This window comes from Amblyomma americanum, chromosome 9 (genome assembly GCF_052857255.1).
Source record: "Amblyomma americanum isolate KBUSLIRL-KWMA chromosome 9, ASM5285725v1, whole genome shotgun sequence".
In the NCBI taxonomy this organism is placed as follows: Eukaryota; Metazoa; Arthropoda; class Arachnida; order Ixodida; family Ixodidae; genus Amblyomma; species Amblyomma americanum.
Window position 1 is genome coordinate 82,021,999 of NC_135505.1, and position 17,065 is coordinate 82,039,063.

The following is a 17,065-nucleotide window of genomic DNA, read 5'->3' on the forward strand; positions in this document are numbered from 1 at the left end:
TTTTGTGGCAGAAAAGTTGTAACTACCACAACCACCCGATGTGGGCGCTAGGGCAGCCGCAGTTTGTACGTGAGGAAGTCGCACGCCAGCTATCTTTGTCTACCTGCCCGCCTACGCCTGCGCCGTCGCTCACTACCAACCTACAGCGTGTTATCGAGGAGCAGGTCGCTGAATTACTGCCACCTCCTTCTCAGCCACCCCTGATCGCGGCTCCTCTGACGTACGCCGATGCCGTGGTGTGGTCGCGGTCCTCACCTTCTGCCCCTGTCTACAGGCCACCTACCCTTAGAACTCCAGTGACCTGCAACCCCACCTTACCGTCCGGTTGCCCGCCCCTGGTCTAAGCCGCAGCCACTCAACCCCTGGCGCACACAAGACAACCGCCCTATTTGCTACGCCTGTGGCGTCGCTGGTCACGTGGCTCGTTTGTGTCGCATTCGTGACCACCGTCCCTACGATTATAGGCGTGAGCCGACGTACGACCTTCCGCCGTCGTCCTGGCCTGCGTCACACTTGCCGCATCCGGATTCTTCTTCTCCTACTTACCATCCCCGCTCCAACCGCTCCTCATCTCCTGGCTGTCGTTCCCGTTCTCCCATGATCCGTCGCCAACCCGCCGTCCACGCGGAAAACTAACCACCGCAGTTCCGGAGGCAAGAACTGCGTCAACAGCGGCTCACTCAAGACCTGTTTCTGTGCCTGACAATATTATTACAGTTTTCGTTGACGGAGTCCCCGTCGAAGCACTTGTTGACACTGGCGCAGCCGTTTCGGTTCTCAGTCACACCCTCTGTCGCAGAATCAAAAAAGTGACGACGCCCCTTCCTCCCGTTTCTCTCCGCACGGCCAGCACTCAGGACATTCGACCGTTAGCCGCCTGCACCGCCCGCCTGCTCATCGGGAACGTTCCCTACACAATCCAGTTCATCGTCCTCGCCCGCTCCTCTCACGACGTTATCCTTGGTAGGGACTTCCTCCCCTCACATCACGCCGTTATTGACTGCGCCCGTGCTCAGCTTGACTTGTCGCCCTACAGTGACGCCCCCTTGGACGTACCGGGTGCTGCTGCCGCTACTGTGGTCGTCTCAGAAGACACTGACGTTCCACCTTTCTCTTCAGTTCTGGTGCCTCTTTCTTGTGCTGCGCTCTCAGATGCAACTGTGACATATACCCCCTCTTTATGATGCGCTTACCAGAAGTCCGTTTTGCTGCCTCATGCTGTGCTGACAATTGTTCGTGGCTCCATCGCTATTTATGCGGCCAACCCATTCTCCTGCCCTACCACTTTGCTCCGTGGCCAATCGCTTGGTAGCGTTGCCGTTCTCGATCCCGCCTCCGCATACCACCTGGTCGATAGCGCGGCCGGCCTTCATGTCAGCGCCATTACTCCTGTTCCCATCACGAATCAGTCGTCTGTCGATATTTTGCACCGTTTCGTCGACGCCGCCCTGACGTCTACCCAACGAGACCAGCTTGTAGCCGTTCTGCAGCGTTTTCAAGCTACGTTTGACTACCAGCAACCTTCCTTGGGCCGCACCACCACCGTTACCCACTGTATTGACACTGGAACCCATGCCCTTTTGCGCCAACGTCCGTACCGCGTGTCAGCCGCTGAGCGCAGCATCATTGACGTCCAGGTGAGCAACATGCTCCAGCGTCACGTGATCCATCCGTTTCTGCGTGGACTACCGTCGTCTAAATAAGATTACACGCAAGGATGTTTACCCTCTCCCCCGTATCGACGATGCTCTTGACAGCCTGAAGGGCTCTGAGTTCTTTTCTTCATTGGACTTGCGCTCCGGTTACTGGCAGATGCCGATGGCGGAGGCCGATCGCCGAAAAACTGCATTCGTCACACCCGACGGGCTCTATGAATTTAATGTCATGCCCTTCGGCCTCTGCAATGCACCCGCCACATTCGAGCGCATGATAAACAACAAACTCCGAGGGCTCAAATGGCACACATGCCTTTGTTATCTATGCGACGTTGTAATCTTTTCTCCGGGCTTTCCGTCTCACCTCCAGCGCCTCGATACTGTTCTTCGCTGCCTGGCCGACGCTGGCCTCCCACTTAATTTAAGTGCCGTTTTGGAGCTCGGCAGCTCACCTTTCTAGGGCATGTCGTGTCGAAGGATGGCGTTCTCCTGGACCCGGCCAAGTTGCGAGCTGTGGCCGAATTTCCGAAGCCCACTTCTGTAAAAGACCTCCGCAGCTTCGTCGGCCTCTGCTCCTACTTCCGCCGCTTTGTCCGCAATTTTGCCACTATCGTCGATCCCCTGAACAAGCTCCCTTCCAGCCACGACCTTTAGGCCTGGTCGCAAGCCTGCGATGAAGCGTTTACGACACTCCGTCGCCTCCTCACCACTCCACCAATTCTGCGTCACTTCGACCCTCGTTCTCCAACGAAACTCCACAGGGATGCCATCGGCGTCGGCCTCGGTGCAGCACTCGCTCAACGCAAGCAAGGCTTTCACGAATACGTTGTCGCTTACGCTAGCCGGACACTCACAAAAGCTGAACCAACTATTCTATCACCGAGAAGGAGTGCTTATCCATCCTTTGGCCGGTCGTCAAATTTCGCCCCTATCTGTACGGGCGCCCTTTTGACGTTGTCACCGATCACCAAGCCCTCTGCTGGCTGTCCTCTTTGAAAGATCCCTCTGGTCGACTGGCGCGATGGGCCCTGCGACTCCAAGAGTATGACATTCGCGTTATCTATCGTTCCGGCCGCAAACATGGCTATGCTGATGCCCTCTCACGCTCCCCTGTACCATCTCAGGCAGCGCCTTGTATATCCGCCCTGCCTTCTTTGAAGTTTGAGTTCGCTGATATGGTTTCCGAGGAACGCAAAGACCCGTGGATCACTTGCCTTTTTGATCTCCATCTGGCCAATCTTCTCGACCTCCTTCCCGCGCTCTCCGCCGTCAGCCCCACCATTTCGCCATCCGAGACAAGCTCCTTTACCGCCGCCACTATCTTCCGGATGGTCGCAAGTGGCTTCTCGTCATTCCGACACATCTGCACTCCTTTATTTCCTTTTCCTACCACGATGGTCCCCAGTGTGGCCATGCCGGATTCTTGAAGACTTTCACCCGTCTACGACAGCGGTACTACTGGCGTGGGATGGCCCGTTACGTCCGCCAGTTCGTTCAGTCCTACACCGCATGCCAGCGACGAAAGCATCGACCTCGCCGACCCGCCGCTCCTATCCAGCCGCTGCCTTGCCCAGTACAGCCCTTCGAGCGTGTTGGCATCGACCTCTACGGCCCTCTTTCCAGCTGAAACATCGCATTTACCATCCGGTACAGCCCACGACATTGCATCCTTCATTCTCCATCGCACCATTCTTCGCCATGGTGCGCCCAAAGAGCTGCTCAGTGAGAGAGGTCCGGCCTTCCTCTCAGAAGTTATAGAAGCTCTCCTTCAGGAATGCAAACGTTGTTCACCGCACCAGCTCCGCATACCATCCCCACACAAATGGCATGGTTGAGCGTTTTAATAGCAATCGGCGACATGCTGGCCATGTATGTTGCTTCCGACCATTGTAACTGGGACCGCGTTCTCCCTTTTGTCACCACTGGATTCTCTCCGTACTTGCTCCTGTACACCCGTGAGCCTTCTTGCACAATGGACACCATTCTACATTACCGCCCTGATGCTTCCGAATTTACAACTCTTTCTCAAGCCGCAACTTATTCCGAAGAATGCGGACAGCTGGCCCGGACCATCACTTCTCACGCCCAGCAGCAGCAGAAAAGCAACCGTGATCCCCTGCACTTACTCCCGCTTACCTTCCTGACTCTTTTGTCTGACTCTGTATACCCTCCTCAGGTCCCGGCCTTTCCTCCAAACTTGTTAGCAAGTGCCAGGGACCCTACCGTATTCTTCAGCAGACATCCCCCGTCAGTTACCTCACCGAACCCCTTACGCCATCCCCTGATCATCGCCGCCGAGGATGCGAAATTGTCCACACGACCCACCTCAAACCTTACTACGACCCCGCCGTCGTCACATCGCCCTAGCCCGCCAGAATGGCGCCCTTTCCCCCAGGGAAAATTGTAAGACTTGCCACGATCTTTAGAATCTTCAGAGGCTGGCGCTCAACGAAGAAGACGACGAGAAGCGCCGAACACTGCGAAGCTCGAGCGCTGAACGCTCGGTCGCTCGTGCGTGCTCTGGACTGAACGGGGTCTCTGATCTGTGCCTGGACGGTTCCGCTGGTTGTTCGTGACGCTGTGTTTTTGAAGACGTTTCTTATTACATAGTAATAATTCTCTACATTGGGTTGGGTGTACTTCTACCTTTCCGCGCAAAACCGCTTTCCTGAAAGTAAGCCCTTGAGATTTCATTCCATTCCCATATCCTGAAATGTTCGTTTTCCTCCAATATTTTTATTTCAAGGCGTTTTGGTGTAAGCACCTGGTCTGTTCAATCGTTAAAAATCATAAGTGGGATATTTGCGCAGAAGTGAGCCCTAAAGCACCTGTTTTTGCTCCACAAGATTTATCCAGAGTTTGCAAATCCTCTATTTATCTGCTAATAATACACTATTAAATAGTAGAGTAATAAACCGGGAAGCCGCTGCTCTGACATTTTCCGTTAACCTTTACGACAAATTATAACCTAAACGGGTTTCTTGTAGCCTCTTTTTGACACGTTATCACATAAAGCATGAACCGCAGCAGTGACTGAAGGCAACTCTGCCTTAATCATTTGTGTACCTCAAAAGTCTTTCAAATGCACTTTCATCTTCATTATCTCACTATATGTCGAGCTCGATATCAGTTATCTCATGACCGATGCCTTTATCTTTTTCTGTTTCACAGCAGTCCCTGTTCACGTTGTCGGATGCACTGCTTGTGTGCACGAAGGCTAAATACACAGGTCTCTTTTCCGCCCTAGCTATTTCAGTAAGCGGAAACTGGCTATCATTCAAGCGCCTATTCCGCCTGAACCCATTGTGTGTTTCTGTGTTTATTATTACTTGCTATCCATGCCAGCATTTTTAATTTCACCGCGTGTACTGCCAGCCTGTAAATAATTGATGCTCTCTTAATCGGTCTCAAGAACGTTATGTTGATCCGGTGTCGTTTTCCTTCATAAATCAAATTGCGTTTTCTCTGTCACCTGCTGTTCAGAATTTTCTTATTTGTGTTGAATATTTCAAATGCATTTAACGAAGTTTTCTTGCTTCTAAAACCAAGTTAATTAATCGGCTTGAACCCCTATCCCTGATCACCCTATCCTCGCTACTAAATGACTCAGCTATAATTGAGGTAATGTACTTATCACCAGCATCGTATTTCTCTAAGCATTTTCTCTCATATAAGCATTTTCTCTCGGTATCCTGAATCATTCTTCCTTTCTCTTATTCTTTTTACCCAGATAGCTTGCACGGTTCCAGAATTTTCATGACCGTGCACATATAATTGAATCGCCAACTTCAGCCATCCAGCGATCGGTCGACTGCTTTACTTTTCCCTAGGCGAGGGTCAGCAACCTCACTTTCTTTTGTCTATAAGATTTCCATTATGCTCCCCTTTCCTTTTTTGATAACAGCGACTTCTTTGCAACTATGTGTTGCGACCAGTCAGGCCATTTTTTTTCCTATGTCCTCCTTGATTTACTTTTTCACCAGCTTTGTGGCATCCTCTTTCATATTCAGTGGGTTCCCGCTTTCACTTGTTTGATTGTCGTACTCATGAGTAGTTCTAAATGATTATAATGCCAATATTTCATGAAGAATTTTTGTATTGGTTTCTCAGCGCTTGGTGCTATTGCGCTATTTATTCGCTTCATTTCTCGCTCCCTTTTTGTATTTTCTGCGTTCCTATACTGATCCTGGCGCCAACCTGCAGATGAATATGTTTATTATCACTTCCAAGAGCCGTCTCCCATTCCTCGCCTATTTCTATTTTTGTAAGCTTGCTACAGATTCCTTGCGAGATAAGGACGTAGTCAATGCTGTCCTACGCTGTCCTGTTGCTGTCCTATTGCGTTTCTGTCGTGAACTCTTTGAGCTAATCTTTCCACCACAAGCGCAGCGTCACTGTTCAGTCCCCCTGCTACGATTACCACGGTAACTTCCACATTCTGCGACAGTTTGCTTTTCGTATCGCTGAGGATCGCTTTCATTGTCTTCTCTTTGAGGATCGCCACTGGTACTCACCTGTCTCTTTTTACCAACTCTATAATAGAGGGGGTTTCACCTAAGACTCTAGACAACTTTTAAAAACCGGCTTTATGAGTTAGAGGAACGCTTTTTTGATTTACCATTGTCAGTCGTGTAGTACATCAGCATACAGATAGGACGTGCTAGTTAGCAGGCTAATTAACTAATATTCAGCAGCTAACCTTCTTAATATTTCGGTTAGGCTCCTTAAATACAGTAAATATCCCTATCAGTTTTTAGAATTTCGAAACAGCAGATGCCCTCAGCGCTCTGGCTCAACAAATTATGACTACTTCGACGAGTTGCATCAACTAAAGAAGTTGCTTTGCCTGCAAGCTTTTCAAAAGCGCATTTATTTTGACGCGATGTAGCCAAAATATCTTGCGTCATAACGCTCACAATGCTATGTCGAAAAAATCGCTCTGCTAACTCAAAAAGTCGATATTTCAAAAGTCACGTAAAGTTTGACGTGAAGTACCCTGTATATCCTGACGACGTTCTCATGTTTGAGCCCCCAGGCATAAATAATAACCGCTAAATAATTTATATTTGAATTTCTTCTTGACACTGTTTAGGTTTTCGGATTCATCAGCGGAACGAACACTCTAACGTGTGGTTTCTGTTTAGGTTACATGCGGCATAAAAAAAAGATCGGCTATGTAATTGTTGACAGGTCATTTTTCGTAATTCAAGGTCTTGTAAGAGAACACATTAAATGTTATAGTGAATTAAAACTACATATCAGCGATTATAAATTTCTTGTGGATAACGTGACCAAAACATCAACTTGACGTCGAAGTTTTTGTTCGGTCAATGAAACCAGAATCGAAGCACCATGAGAGAAGAAATTCATTTGTAAGTTATTTATCGGTAGTAGGCAAATACTACCCGGTAATTCGTGTACTGTAATGTATAACTCATCATTTGACAGGGGGAAACGCGCAGTGAAATTAAGTGTATATATCCAACCTTTAGCGCTCTCTTGCTGTTGCACCACATCTGCTAACCCGTGCAGTTACCTTGCAAGTGCTGGTGCAAGTGCGTAGCTACTTTCTGAATGCACTGAATGGCGGCTGTCTGGTGGCTGAAGATTACCAAGGCTCACTGACAGTATTTTCCTGCCCACAAGGTTGGAAACAGGACACTTCATATGCCGAGTCTCACCTCGACCCCAGTGAAGGTCAGCGTCCGGGTGGAGTCGGAACCAAGAGCAAAAGACTACGACCCGATACTAGTCACCTGCGAGATGATCTACGTGATCGTGGACAAGTTCGACAGAGCGGTCGTCTCGGCCAAGGTAACCAAGGGCAAGAAGCGGGTTCTAGACGCCGTTGTCCTCGCCAGAGTTTACCGCCCGGAGAAGGATCCGCAGCCGATAAAGTTCCCACTTCATGACGACGCGGAGGGTAAGATCCGTTGCTAGGTATGGTAATAGGCATTCGGCCCTCTTCCGCAGTCTAACATTATCAAAAAAGGCTGTGCTCGGATGTTCTCCTGAGTCTTTTTGTCTTCCTTGTGTGTGGTGAGCCACACAAGAAATTTGAACGGCTTACCAGACACCTGAACCTACCCTAAATAAAGACCACTAGGGGAATATCTTACTACCGAAACATTAAAAGCGCGATTAAGAGTGGATGTCAGACTATCGAATTTCCTCCTGTGATGTCCAACGTTTCTGTTAATTGTCTAAGAATTGATTCTGGAAAGCTGGAGGCCCACATCACGTGGATTTTTCAGATAACCAAAGTCAGTGAATCTTTTGATCCATCAAAGACACACTGTTACGGCTGTTACGTGGGTGTTTCGTGTGTTGGTGTCTTCCCGCCTTTCTTTTTTTTCCTTTCCTTCTTGCTCGCTCTGTCTTTTTTTCTTAAACTCTCTTGTTTTCTCTCCCTCCGTTCTTCATCCACTGTATCGCTTTCTTTCAATCCTACTTCCTTCCGCTCTCCCGCTTACTCTCATCATGTGCATTTCCTAAACCTTTTCCCAGAACCCGATTATCAGCAAAATGATGGCCAGTACCACGGCTTCTTCGTCGACTTCATAGGCAAGGGACGATACACCGCCATGGTGGAGGTCTCTAACCAGAACTCCACTCGCCTGGCCTACGCGTTGAGTGGCTCGGATTCCTTCCTCACTACGTCATTCCTTCATTCGACGACGGGTGAGTTTCCATGTACTCGGCCCATTTACCTCTCAGGCAATCGCAAAACCACCAAGCGCACTAATTATAAGAAAAAGAACGCGCTTATGAGTAAAGGCAATGGAGAATTTCCGTCATGTGAGCGGAATGCAGTTACGAGCGAATGCTCGTAATTGCATTGTGGCACAAGTTAATAACAGATAATTTGAGTTCGATGTCTTCAGGCGGGCTGTTGAATACACCGCGGAGGCTCGGATATTTTTGTGTTCGGCTACTGATCCCAAAATGGCCAAATCGGACCTCGGCCGAAGCGGCTGCATTTCGATGGAGGCAAAATGCGAAAAGGCCTGGGTGCTGTTCGGTGTGACGGCGGGTTAAGAAACGCCACGTGGTATAATTTATTATTTTGCCCTCCAGTGCGGCTCCGCTGATATAAACCATGTGCCGCATTAGGGCGTAAAATCCCACGTACCTGCAACAATTATTTCGTTACATTCGTGCCTACTTGCGTACGTACCTGCAGCCATCTTCACCTGGTTACTCGCCCCGGCTTGTACATGAAAGTGAGTGTAAGCCCATTTGTGCTCATCTGAAAATTGGCTTTTCCAAACTAATTGCTCCGGACATTTTATGTAGCATAAAACGGAGCAGATATCTCGCGCTGCGCTAATGCGGGCCGATTTAGTGTCGTTACATGGGTTCTATATCCTGGAAAACACCTCAGCTAGCCAATTATATATATCTGCTCTCGAGCGTAATGTATGCAGGGCCAAGTAGGTCAAACAGCGCGCGCTATCCGCGACCTCCAGTGGCAAACGTACTTTCGCGTTGGAATCGAATGCAGACTGAACAGCGTCCCCGAGGACTCAGAAGTCGGGGTAACGTCACAGCAGAGGCCTGTTCCAAGCATGAATAACAGTAAAATATAGATGGAAAGATTCTATACGGACTCGTATTCGCGCGTGGGTAAGAGAAGTGTGCCACCGCCGTTATGCAGCTCCAGAAAGGGAAATATCCGATCTGGCACAGCTGCTATGACATTCATGAACTCGCCATTAACTCCACTTTCATGAAACGCATGTTGCACAATGTTGAAGCCTACTATCTACCAAAAAATATCTTATCCATATGCAACTTCGTTTTTTTTCGGTAAAGCTAATGATGCTTTCCACATAACTTAGGCTAAAAAGTCGAAGAAAGGAAACTGCCCCCGTTCCTTCCATGTATAATTCTTGGAGGTTCTCATCATAGTTTTCTGAACAAAGAAAGCACGAGGAAGTTCAATTTCCCAGTGCCTTACTTCACGTACGTCCTGCAATTCATGTGTGCGTTATGCTGACCTCATAAGAGAACAGGCTTTCAATTTCATGGTTTCAACTTGGAGCAGTAAAAGAGTTTAGCTTCTTTGTAATAATAATAACCATTATTTTTCCATTACCGTACGTTGGCGGAGCGGGTGGAAATTAAAGCGATTAACGCTTGACAATGTTTCCACCCCTTTTACAGCAAATGAGCAGTGGCATGCGACAGCACTTATATCATGATTTCATACAAGTAACTAAAGAAAAAAATATATCGGCAAAGTTGACTTGGTCGTAATCAAGAGAAACCTGTTCGGTCATAAAAAGAACACAAACATCAAAATAACAATAATAGCATCTGAAACAGCGCTTGTAAAACACTTCGCTTGAACTCGTGGTAGAGCAGCCACCCCGCATTCGGCAGGTGCAGGGTTCGATCCCCAGTGCCGCCGGGGACCCACCGGTTTTCTTATGAGTGCAAGGTTTCCTCCGGCCAGGTGCTCGGCTCTTCTGGGGTGAGACGCTTGGGAAAAGGGTCTTGGACCAAATCGTTGCCTTGACGGACCAGAGATGAGTTCCGCTGTCAAACGACCATAAATCCGCCTTGTGCTGGAGAAGTTCATCTTGCGGCATCATGGGACATGGTTGGTGCATGATTTTGAAAACCCATGCACCAGCTAGCCCCCCAGAGTGTACTGCTACAAGGGAACGTTTACACATGCATCATGAAAACACTAAGAAAGGGAAGTTGCGGGGATAAAGATGTCGAGGAGGTTAGTGCAGCTAATGCTTTCTGCTTATATTTGCATCAGTTAGTACTATTAAGTAGGAATGGAAGTCGAAATGAAGCCATTTTGCATCCATGGTGTGTTTTCGTGAGCGGTAATTGCCAGTGTAGATTCTAAACGCGTCGAAGTGTACAATGAAATAGCTGTATATTGGCTAAGTGCGATATATTGCCTGTGCATTCTCGCTGCTGTAATTTAGTGTTGTGCAGCAGTCTATAAGCAGGAATATTTTAAACGATGATTAGCTTATTCCTGGAAAACAAATTTTTAGTGGAGTGTACGTCTATTTGGCAGGTCATACACAATTCTGAGAGCTCGTCTTTCAGCAACAGCTGGTTTTTAGAGTTGATGTGTGTAGAGGCGCCCTACGCTAATGGGCATGCAGTAGTTCAAATGTTAGTAAAACAGTGCATAATAAGACAAGTTTTATCTTTTGCGGAAGACAACTTATGAAACGCGTCATAAACCCAATGGGCAGCTGAAACTTTTTAACTGGGACCATTTGGTCCCAGTAAAAGTGGTTTAAAGAGCAATTTTCCACTTCAGCTGGTCTAGTTACAACTCCTCCCAGTGTAACTTAAAACTTGTTCCATAAACCAGTTGGCTACCGGTCCCAGTTCAACTGAAAACTTGTTCCTTAAACCAGTTGTCAAATGGTCCCATTTGAACTGGAAATTCGTTTTTGAAACAAGTCACTGCTGGCTCTTCAGGAAGCACGTCGTGTACTCGCAGGCAGTGTAGTTCCCAAAAGCCAGAGAGCAATGTCGCCCTTAAAATTCATTCCTCATGTGCCTAGCATTTTATGGGCTGCGGTGCCCGCATGTTCACAAAGCCTGTCCGTGAACGTTCATGAGATGAAAGCACCGTGGTGAAAAGATCTGTCTGGAATTTAGATTTATTTGCTTCATAATGCCTTTAAAGTTTTGCGCATGCAAGACGCCTCCCAGCTTTTATCGAGTAATGATTTTTCTCGTTCAGTATTGCACTCACTCAGGTTCCGCATTGCTGGAGAGATGTCAGTCTGGTGCAACGTTCCCCAATGGGACAAGGCTGCTGCAACAAAATAACAAAATATCACACACTTGATAATGTATATTCATTATTGTAGGTTTACCTGTAATGCTTTCTCTAAGGCAAAAGGTCAGGGTTGCTGCAAGAAAAAAAAACATAGTAATGGTTCATTTTTATAGGTGACAAGAGAATAGCACCATGCAAACACTACAGACAAGCACAGTAATTTACTTTCAACAACGCAAGTCAATTAGTCGTCAAGGGTTGCTATTGCGGCACTAATAAAGCAGTTCTGCTGAGGGGAGTTTGCTTAAACACGCACTTCGCTTATGTGGTCATCCCATAACATATATTTGGTGAATATTATGCCAGGCGTCCTAAATAACCTTAATATTTTAATCTGTTTAATGTGCTAGAATAGTGGTTTGAGTTCATTGCACTTTTTGTTTCTTGCATGAGCAAGTATTGCCCTAAATTTAGAGCATTTTTAGTGCGAAGATTTCTTACAGCGCCATATTTATATTCCCCAAATAACATGTTCGCACTGCTTATTAAATTATTACTGTTATCGCCAGATAAAAACAAAGCAGTATCATCACCGCAAACTCCGAACTGAGGACAGGTAACCGCAATTAATATTTCATATAATGTACAGTATATATAGCAATGGCCGCAGAATACTCCTTTAGGGAACCCCGCTGGAGACAATTCGCGCCGATGAATTTTATTCATTGCTATGGAAATTTTGTTTTCTAAGTGACAAATAAGGTTTAGTTAAAATTAATGCTTTTGCTCTCGTTCCTCAAGAACCAAGCTATTGAAATAAGATATGCTATGATTTATGCAGTGAAATGCTCTGCTGTAATCTAAAAAAAAATCCCAAGGCAAGTTTCCTATTTTAAAGGGTCTTTAATATATATTCCGTCACGTGTAGAAGAGCAAGTTCTTGTTGTACGGTTTTTCTTGAAGCCATATTGGCAGTCGGGAATTATACTGTGTTTATATAAAAAGCTTTCAACTCGTTTAAGAATGATATTCTCCAACATTTTTGAGAACATCGGCCAACTACTTACTGGGCGATAGTTCCTAAAATTGTGTTTGCCTCATACTTGTATATGATTGTAGCTCCAGCAACCTTCGAAAATAGGGGAGGTGGTGAGGGTTTCTATACACGAGTTATAAATGTGTTATAATGGCGCGGCAACAATATCGATGACGAGCATAACTGGACGTATCTGGATATTATCCGCATCACAAGAGCAGCTGTTCAAGTCTCTAAACGTTGACAAAATTGCGTGCTTTGGAACAGGTTCTAGAAACGTAGGCGGAGGCCATCTATCAATGGCTAGGTCAGATGAATGGGCTGAGGAATTCGATTAATAGGTAGAAAATTTGCCAAATTCTAGTGTGAGGTGATTACTTGAATAATCTATGCCATCATTAGTTGTATTATTGTGGCTTCTAGCCAGGGAGACGGCAGAGTCGAACAACTGAAGCTTATCCAGTAGTTTATTAAGGCGATTAGATGCAGATAGACAGTTGCATAACATCTGTCCTTAGCCTGTCCTATATCGGAATTAATTTATTCGCATACCTCTTGAAGTGCTCAAAAACAAGAACATCACTGCTGACGATAAATAGCAGACAAAATTTGTTCTTTTTTTTAACACGCTCTAACAATTCACGCGATCTCCCCGGCTTGCTTATGGTCTCAGATACCCTGTTTAACTTTGGAGTAAAATGATCACCCGTATGATCACTCATGTCCAAGCATGCAACTCCTGAGCGATGAGTGAAGAGTCGATGATAGTTACGAATATATGAATGCATCTTTGAGAGGCGGGGGTTTTACGGACTGGATTCGTAATCATATTTGTAACGCGAAAGCATCTGAGTAAAACATCGAAAGATGCGCTGTTCATAGTTGCACGTAACATACTCATGTTTAAATCGCAACCAAGTAGTAGTAGTAGTAAAGACTTTTATTCGACCATAATTTATAGGCCGAGCATGTCGACCGCCTGGGCGACCAGAAGCCGCTGTTCTTCTTCCCCTTCAGCGCCAAGCCAGTCGAGCCAGGTGGTGATGGATAGAAAGGGTGGGGGGAAGGAACCCGACTGCTGAGCAGCCGGGCAATAGAAGAGGCAATGGGCAAGGTCCGCATAGATGCAGGGGCAGTTGGGACAGGAAGGGTCCGATCGATAGCGATAGAGGAAGAGGCGGGACGGGGTGATAACTGCATTCATCTGAATGTGCCGAAGAAGGCGAGACTCCGGCACCGTGAGTGATGGATGAGGAGGAGGGTAAAGGCGTTTGTCGAGGCGGAGCTCAAGGTAGACCTCTTTTATGGTGCGGCGAAGGGTGAGCCTCCCACCGTCCTCCGAGGGCTTGGGCCAGGGGATCAACGGTGCCCGGAAAAGTGTGTCGCGGGCGAGCTGATGGGCCAGCTCATTGCCGTCAATCCCTGAATGCCCAGGGACCCAGCGGAGGAAAACGATGGAAGGCTGCAGTGCGGAGACCGCTCGTTCGACCTCCTGTTGGAGAGAAGGGGTCAGGGTGCGTTTCTGGATGTGGTGTATAGCGGCTTGTGAGTCTGAATAGACTGTGTACTCTTGGAGAGAGGGAAGGAGGGCAAATGACTGGAGGGCATGCGCAATGGCGAGGACCTCGAGGGACAATGCGTCTGGAGGGTGTAGATACGGCCCGCTGGTGTGGGTTTCAAGAGCAGGGAGGTGTGGATGGTACAGGGCGTAGCCGCAGGAACCTCGAGGAGCCACAAAGGAGGCATCCGTGTAAGCTACACCCTGGGTATCAAAGAGAGGGGAATGGTGCTGTGCGGCCGCATGACGACGTCCGGCGTGCAGGACGGGGGACATGTTGGTCGGGAGGGGAAGGATACGAAAATTGGGAGCGGGGGTGGGAATAGGAGAGGTAAACGGGGAGATTGGAATGGGCGAGATACCCACTTGAGTCAATAACCACTGACCCTGACGGGTAAGGGAAAGCCGGGCAAGTTGCGAGTCACGATGGAGACTGAGAAGAGAACGAAGAGGATGGAAGAGGCCTGTGGCAAAGAGCTTAGTGGTAGAGGTAGTGATAGGGAGGTTGAGAGCTGCCTTGTAGAGGCCCACAAGGGCAGTCTCGAGAGCGTTAAGTTGAGTCTGATTGAAGGAAGCGTAGGGTGCAAAGTACAAGACTTTGTTGAGGGCCAGCGCGTGGGCAACGCGGCACGCGTGAGCCTCGTGGAGACCTGAGCGTCGAGTGACCACGCGCCGCAGGAGGTGAGTTACAGAGTGGCAGGTGGTGACAGCGCGGTGGAGGGCTTGCACATTCTTAGCCGCATGCAAAGGGAAGCCAAGAACTTTGCACTGTGTGACGACAGGAATGGGAGAGCCAGAAAGGTGGAGAGAGACGAAGTGGTTGTGTGAGCGCTGGTAGGAGGAATGGTTGAGAAGGAGAAGCTCGGATTTCTCAGGAGCAGGAGAGAGGCCAGCGGTGGTGAGAAAGGAGTCGATGAGATCTAGGCCACATTGCAGGGTGTCCTGTACGTGACCGGGAGAGCCAGATGAACACCAGAGAGTGATGTCATCGGCGTAAAATATATGATGCAGGTCGGGAATTTCAGCTAGCTGGGAGGCGAGAGGGGCCATAGCGAGATCGAAAAGGGCAGGAGAGAGAACAGCACCTTGAGGTGTGCCACGGGTGAGGTGGTGTGGGTTAGACAAGTGGGTATCTACTCGAAAGCGAGCCACACGTTTAGAGAGGAATGAGCGGATATAGGAGTACATGCGGGAGCCACAATCCAAAGAGGCGAGTTGAGAAAGGATGTGATCGTGGCAAACACCGTCAAAGGCCTTGCGAACATCGACAGTCACAAGTGCGTAAATCGCAACCAATGATTACATCATACTTATTCCTTATTGCAGAATTTAAATAAGATTGCATGATTACAAGAGATGAGCTCAGTTTACCAGACAGTGGCCTGTAAACGACAAGCCTTAAAGTGTTTCTGGGTATAACTGACAGAATTTCAACATCATCCCGCATGTAACACAATTCTGGAAAGATTCACACACCGCGCTCAAAGAAGCATGCATACACCACCTCCACCAGAGGATTTCTGGTTTAAAGAGAATGTTGAAAAGGAGGGCAACTCAAAGTTATCGCTGTCAGTCAGCCAACTCTCTGAATCATTACTGCATCGAAAGAATAAATTAGCGGTGGCTTAGCTGTGCTGTGCCCAGTATACATAGCGAAAGGTGCTGCAACAATCAGGGCTTCTCTTCTATGGCTTGCAACTGACGGCCGAGCGCATCGCCTCGCTTATTCATTCGACCCCTCGCGCACGCGCAGTAAGGCGCATATAGCTAGGCTTGGCGTCAACGCGCAGCGGGGGTGGGAGTGACGCGGAGGAGTCGGCGGCGGTCTCGGCGGCAACGCAGCAGTGACGTCACGCACGTGTCACCTGAGGCAAAACTCGCGCTTTCGCATTTAGAACAGATAGCCATCACAGGCGAAATTGTTTAGTTTAGCGCAAAGTAGCTTTCGCTGCAAAACAAAAGCTGTTTAACAAGATAGAGAATTGATAGTCATTATGAAAGCGAAAGCTTTACTAAGCCACGTTGCGGAGGTCGTGTCCGCAAAAACGTGGCCGCAGCTGTTCTGGGGAAATCAGAAGCGATAGTGTCAAACGAGTGGCTGTAATCATAGGAGGATAATGTGAGGGTGCTCAGGAAACAAATATTTTCGAGATCGGATGAATGGTTCGAAAAAGTGGGCGGGGCGAGAGCAAAAGTGGCGCCAAATTTGAAAACGCCGTAAGTTTGGGACCACATGCCTGGAAGAGTGCGCGAAGCCAACGAGTTGCGCCAGATTTGAACACCCGAAATGAATACTGAGATGAAACGAGAGAAAATGTGCAGTTAATTGAAATCGAATCAATGATTACTGAAAAATTTTAAGCGTTAATTAAGGTGAATAAATTGGGAAATGAGTGTGAAAATAGAGAATTAATGTTAACTAAGGCGAATTAATGATGTGACGGTGCGACGCGGAGCGATGCCACGCCAACGTGAAATGAATATACGGCCCCATCAGCATATACTTCAGTTCCAGTTATCGCAATTTCGCCATGGATGAAAATGCATGTCTCTCTAGAGGGACACTAGGGTTCCTATGTGTCTATTTCTTAGGTAGTTCAGAATATTCCCACGCTCTTATAGGCATCCTCAAACGCTGTAAGAATGTCCCCCTATTCAGAACTTGAAAGAACCTAATGTTTAATATTCATAATTAACAAATGAGCAGTATGTCAAGGTTTCTAGATCTGGGTCAGCATTCTCTGGAGCTGAACTCGCTCATCTCCACAAAACACGTCACCGCCAAGTTTGAGGAGTTGGCTCTTAACGGTCACTGCCAGATGAGGCATCAGTGTATTCCTCAGTATTACAGGACTACGCATCAATAGGATCTTCTTCACTGACAGATTCGGATACATCGGAGTTATCACGCTGACAAATTGACCCCGAGATCTCTTCGGCCTTGCTAATAGCCAGGGCATAAACAAACAACAAAAGTGTTTTAATTTCTAAGCTGCGTGCGTTGAACAAAAAACATTTCATTACACGGAACTAACCAAGAACTGCCAGCA

At 47.7% G+C, this 17,065-nt stretch overlaps 1 protein-coding gene across 1 annotated transcript in view; it reads left to right on the forward strand.

Annotated features, from left to right (window-relative positions):
- Positions 1–17,065, forward strand: part of LOC144103465 (uncharacterized) — a 43,806-nt gene that overhangs the window by 11,139 nt on the left and 15,602 nt on the right. The window contains exons 6-7 of the mRNA XM_077636175.1: positions 7,302–7,578; positions 8,163–8,336. Of these exons, the coding sequence (XP_077492301.1) occupies positions 7,302–7,578; positions 8,163–8,336 (451 nt within the window). The remainder of the gene's footprint in view (positions 1–7,301; positions 7,579–8,162; positions 8,337–17,065) is intronic.